Source organism: Cariama cristata, unplaced genomic scaffold (genome assembly GCF_000690535.1).
Source record: "Cariama cristata isolate BGI_N322 unplaced genomic scaffold, ASM69053v1 scaffold29382, whole genome shotgun sequence".
NCBI lineage: Eukaryota > Metazoa > Chordata > Aves > Cariamiformes > Cariamidae > Cariama > Cariama cristata.
Window position 1 is genome coordinate 31,390 of NW_009605091.1, and position 5,239 is coordinate 36,628.

The 5,239-nt window shown below is 40.8% G+C and overlaps 1 protein-coding gene across 1 annotated transcript in view; it reads left to right on the top strand.

The window, feature by feature from the left end:
- Nucleotides 1-401: 401 nt before the first annotated feature.
- LOC104158238 (inositol 1,4,5-trisphosphate receptor type 2) overlaps nucleotides 402-5,239 on the top strand; it is a gene marked incomplete at both ends in the record, with an annotated part of 55,845 nt that continues 51,007 nt past the window's right edge. The window contains one exon of the mRNA XM_009695828.1: nucleotides 402-472. Within this exon, the coding sequence (XP_009694130.1) occupies nucleotides 402-472 (71 nt within the window). The remainder of the gene's footprint in view (nucleotides 473-5,239) is intronic.

The window sequence follows — 5,239 nt, forward strand, 5'->3', positions numbered from 1 at the left end:
TAGGGTAATAGCTGTGGAAATCTGACAGCTGCAGTGAAACAAGCTCTTTCTGATTCAGAGTTAATGGACTCTAAGGAAAGAAAACAAGAATTTTACATGTAACTTCAGTGTACGTGATATATCAAAAGGGCCTTTAACCGGACTGAAATGAAGTGGGATCTGAAACATAGGCCATAATTTAGTGCAATAGAAGAAATCCTCTTTCTTGAAGGAAAATGTAGAGTTTTCTTTTCTTGGTTATGTTTAGTAACTGAATAATAGAGTTTCTAAGGTATTTTTTGAATTAAATTGGAGAAATGTGTATGCTTCTGTATCTGTGGCGCAACAGGTATGGCTCTGCATTTGTGTACGCTGATGTCAAATGTGTGTTTTAGTAAGTGTAATAACTTTTGTTTTTCTAGGTTAGTGGATGACCGGTGTGTGGTTCAGCCAGAGGCAGGTGACCTTGCTAATCCTCCAAAGAAGTTCAGAGGTCAGTAACTGGGGGTAATTTTTTTTAATGACTGATTGGTGCATGTTCTAACTTACTGGGCACTTTGCCTTACCAGAGTGTAGCTTCCCAGATGCCTTCATGGTTTGTGAACACGTTGCTGAAGTTTCAGACTGGAATGTAAATGACAGATTTTGAGAACTAAATACTAAATGAGCAAAGGCATGAGGTGTAGGTGAAAAACATGGGGAAAAGGACTAATTTTCTTGTAGTCTGAGAGTTGGTTGCTCTGTTCTGTGCGCTGAACGCTGATCCCCTGCTGTGTGACCAACTCCTTGCTCCAGCCCTGCTCTTACTGTAGATGAGAAACAAGCTCATGAGGTTTAAAACTACTTAAACTGCTGCTTTGTTTATTTTTTTAAAAGATAAGACAACATTTTAAGGATTGCCCCCAAGTATTTTGTCAGCTTTTTGTTTTGCTTAAAACTGTATCTGATTTTTCTCAACTTTCTTAGACATGACCTTGTAGATTTGGATAATTCTGTCGTTGTGCTTATTGGAAAAAATTACAATGCACTGACAACATACAGTTTCTACTTGAACGCTAAAAAAGTATTCCTGTGGTATCAGAAGTTCTATGTGTTTATGTGCAGGGAAGGAAGTAAAACCTCTCAGTCATGTCTGTACTTGATTTAAGCCATTGGCTCTAGCTGTTTCAAAGTAGAGCCTTACTAGCCTTATCCAGACTGACAGTTATGGCTTGCCTGGTTTACAGCAAGGGGAACATGTTTCATGGCTGCTTGTATCTGTCTCAAGGAGTTGCACTGATATTCTTAACCTTATTATTTTGTTTCCAGTGTTTATTAAACTGTACTATGTATATGCTAGTATTGCAAAAAAGTTGTGTTTAAAACATTGAGAGACTGAAGTTCTGCTTTCCCAGAGTATTCAAGATTTTTTTTTTCCATTATATATTCAGGAAACATCAGCAGCTGATTCCAGTTCCAGCTGTGAGCATTCAGCACATTGGCAGATCTTGGAAATTGAGAAAGTGAGGATGTGTACTTAGAAACTAATAGTAATAAATTTCAGTCACTTGTGTGAAGTCACAGAATAACTTTATAGCAGAGATGGGGGTAGCATCTAGTTCTCCAGTGTGGGTTTCAGGCTTCCTAACTGTGATTTCATCCTCCATCTGCCTGCAAATACACTTTTAATTCACAGCTTCCAGGTTGCACAAAATTTCAGGTGGGGATTCTTTGTGCAGTATTTCTGTCACTTCACCACCCTACTGTGTTCCCAAAGTAGAATACATCCAGGTTTCTAGATGACAGAGGTCACTGGAAAAGATTTGCATGTGATAGTATAATTGCAGAATACATCCAAATGCCTGCAATCATAGGGCTGAAAAGAAGTTGAAAACACAACCTAAATTTTTTCATTGTCTAACATTTGGGGGCTTGATTTTATAACTCCCATACAGTAGAGTTCTTTTATCACAGTTCTGTGATGTTCTTTCCTAACTTGAAAAAGCAAAGAAGGAAAAAGTTGATAGTGTTCTGTGAGTTTTTCAACAAACAACCCCCAAACAAAACCCCACAAAAAACCCCTAGCGTTAAGAAGGTCTGGGCGTTTTGATCCGGGGTGCACGGTTATTGAACTGTCGGCGCTAATGGCATGCCATCAGTGGTGGCAGTAGTACATGTGTACGTAGATCAGATGTCAGAAGGGGATGAGACGCAGACAAGACGTACAGCTGTTTTCTGCTGCTGGGGGTATACAAGGACTGTACTTCTGAGTTACATCCCAGCTTCTGCAGGGGAATGTTCTCTATTAGTTGTAGACAGTTTTGGCTCTATTCCCTATTGCAACTTCTGTCTGTTGCTTGCATAACACATCCCTTTATCTCTAGTTGCATCTGCTCCCCCTTCCCCACAGCATCTAACCTTTCCTTTCCTCTAACTCAGATCCTCCACTTCTTGGGGGATCCCCTCTTCTCCCTTTCCATCCCTGCCCCAAAACTTACTACTAGCTACTTTCCTCCTCCTCACTGCTGCCTCTTAGCTCCCTTTGGCTCCAGCAGCCTCTCTTGCTTCACTTCTTACCTCTTTCTGATTTAGGGTGCACCCATATCTGACTTAGTTTTGAAGTGGCTTGCTTAGCTATTGCTAGCATTGTGGTAGCATGCAAATTTGGATCAACTGCAACATCTGTAGGAGAAACCAAATAAGTGAAAAAGTGGAGTTTTGTCACCTTAATTGGTGCAACCCACTATGCTATAACATCATGGCTATATTGTTAGGGGCTGCATCTAGTGTTTTCATGCTGCTTCAGGTGTGTTTAATCAAGTGACATTCAGGAGAATGGCTGCAGAAAAGATAAAGCCATCATTGGTTGTTTTCCCCTTCATCTTACAAGTCAAATTCTAGATGTGGGAATAGGAGGGGTTTTGCTGAGAACACAGCAGAAACTTGCTGTCTGATTGGGAGTTAGTGCCTGGTACCATGGAGGTGTCTGTGTTATGACAGCAACCAAAAGCACACCTCTGCCATGTGGTGTTAAATTTCTTAACTCTGCTCAAGAGGACTGAGGCAAAAGAGTTGGTAAATGTTGTTCTTATAACCAAGAAATGCAAGCAAAACCCATATTCCCCCCGCCCTCCCTGCCCCCCCAAGAATCTTCTGGGAAGTAGCATTCAATTAAAATGGCAAAGTCGATAAACAAAAACTGCTTCAAGTAGGTCCTTGACATAAAAAGAAGACTTAGGCAGGAATGATTAATTGAATGATTAGACATAAGCAACTAAAAATAGCATCTAACAGCAGAAAGAGTAGGGCCTCTTTAGTAATAGGAACTGCTGTCTGTATGGTTTACAATGTTTTTATCACTGGTAGCTGAACTGGCGTTGATTTGAGCTTAGAGCATGACCTAAGAGTCAAAGAAGTATGAGAAAGGCATGTTTCTAACAAGATGTTTAGATTCCAAGGACTGACTCTGAAAATTAACATCAGAGGACTATGTTTGCTCTTTTTTGGTAATATTTTTATCAACCCTTTACCCGGTGGGGGGGGGGGCAGGAAGGGAAGGGTTTTCTAACTACTTGTATCCCTCGTACAGAGCTCACTTGGAGATCAAATTCAGGTACTGAGCTGTTGGCCTGAGCTGAAAGCGTATGTAAAGATGTGTCTCAAAATAGCAGTTTCATTTTTGTTACGTGTTTACTTTCTTTTTTGAGTGGGTGGTAGCTATTCTAGTTGTTTCGGAACATCCTACGAAATAGGGTGGTGTTAAGCTAAGGAAAGCTGTGGCTGCTTTTAATTTTGTATCCATACAAAGAAGCTGTGGTCCAGATTTCCCCTTCAGTCACACTGGAATGAACCTGGAGTGACTCTGTCTTCATCAGTGTGCATATCCAGATTTGCATCAGTGCAAAGGCAGGCAGAATTTGGTCCCACATGTGTTTCCAGAAATCTGTTGGGGGGGGAAAAAAAGCGTTTACTATTTTGCAGTTGAATTCAAGGGACTGATCAAGCCAGGTGCTTCTTGTCCTGATTCTAACTGAAGCTAGTGAGAGCAAAAGCACTTAGTGTTGTGATGGAAATGCTTACCCTGCCGCAGGGCCAGGTTCACAGAGATTAGGAAGAACCGTGTGTGCCAAAGTCCTGTACTTCTGAAGAAAAGTCACATCATGAACAACAGAACTGCAAGTTTCCTTAGACTGTGACCGTAAACACCATTCAGCTTGATGCTGTTATCTCCAGGGGGAAACACTTTCAGCTTCCAAGGTGTAAAATAGCACAAATAAGACCTACTTGTTGGTCAAATTTAGCAATTCTGAAGGAGTACAAGTCTCTCTCTTTTAAATGTAAAATGACCAAAGTTCTTACACTGATTTAAACTTCCCTATGTTTTATACCCCTTTTTCTTGAGGCATCTGCAATGAAAGTGATGTTTAAATTCCTAGATACCTTCCTCTTGCTGTTCCCTCAATTTTTAGTCAGTTCTAAGCTTTTACTGACATTGTTCTTTCCTCTTTTCTTTCTTGCATTACATTCCTCTGCTCTCTCTCCTTTCCTTCTACCCTTTCCTCTGCTATCTCCTGTTTTCCTTTTCACTTGCCTTCTCCTGTGTTGTTTTGGTTTGTCCTTGTGTTTTCTTCTTGTTTCTCTCAGTTCCATAATTGCCTTTTCTTCTCAGACTACTGATAGCTTTTTCTGTTGTCCTCCTTAGGACTCTTCATTGCCCCACTCCTTGCTCCCTCGCATTCCTCCCTTTCCACTCTCACTTCAACTCCTTTTACCTTTCTGTATTTTTTTGTCAGAACATATAGATTTGTACACACTGTGATTTAATATCCCTATCGCTTCCACTTACCCATTTGTCAGCCTGTTGGATTAAGTAAAACCATGTGATAATTTCTCTAGTTCTGCAAATCACAGAAATCTTCCATGGTAGGCAAGAGTTAAATTTCTAACACTTTTAAAAAAAAAAGGGGGGGGTGTGTGGGGAGAGAAGGCATCTGACAAGTATGATTCTAAGCCATCTTTATCCAATATCAAGAAACATTTGAAGGCATGATATGAGTTATTTTCCTTTTCAGACTTCTTGAGTATAGATGCTTTTTGCTCAGAGGATGTGCAGTGTGCGGTTGTTCCACCCACTGTTGCCTTTTGAAGTCTGACGTTTTATGCATGTTCGCAGGCTCAGGCAGGTGATCGGTTCGGTGCTGAGTGCATCCTTTGTGGATCATCTCCTGCACTCTGCTGCTTTCCATCTTTTGTTCTGACTAATAAATGTAATTCCCCCCCC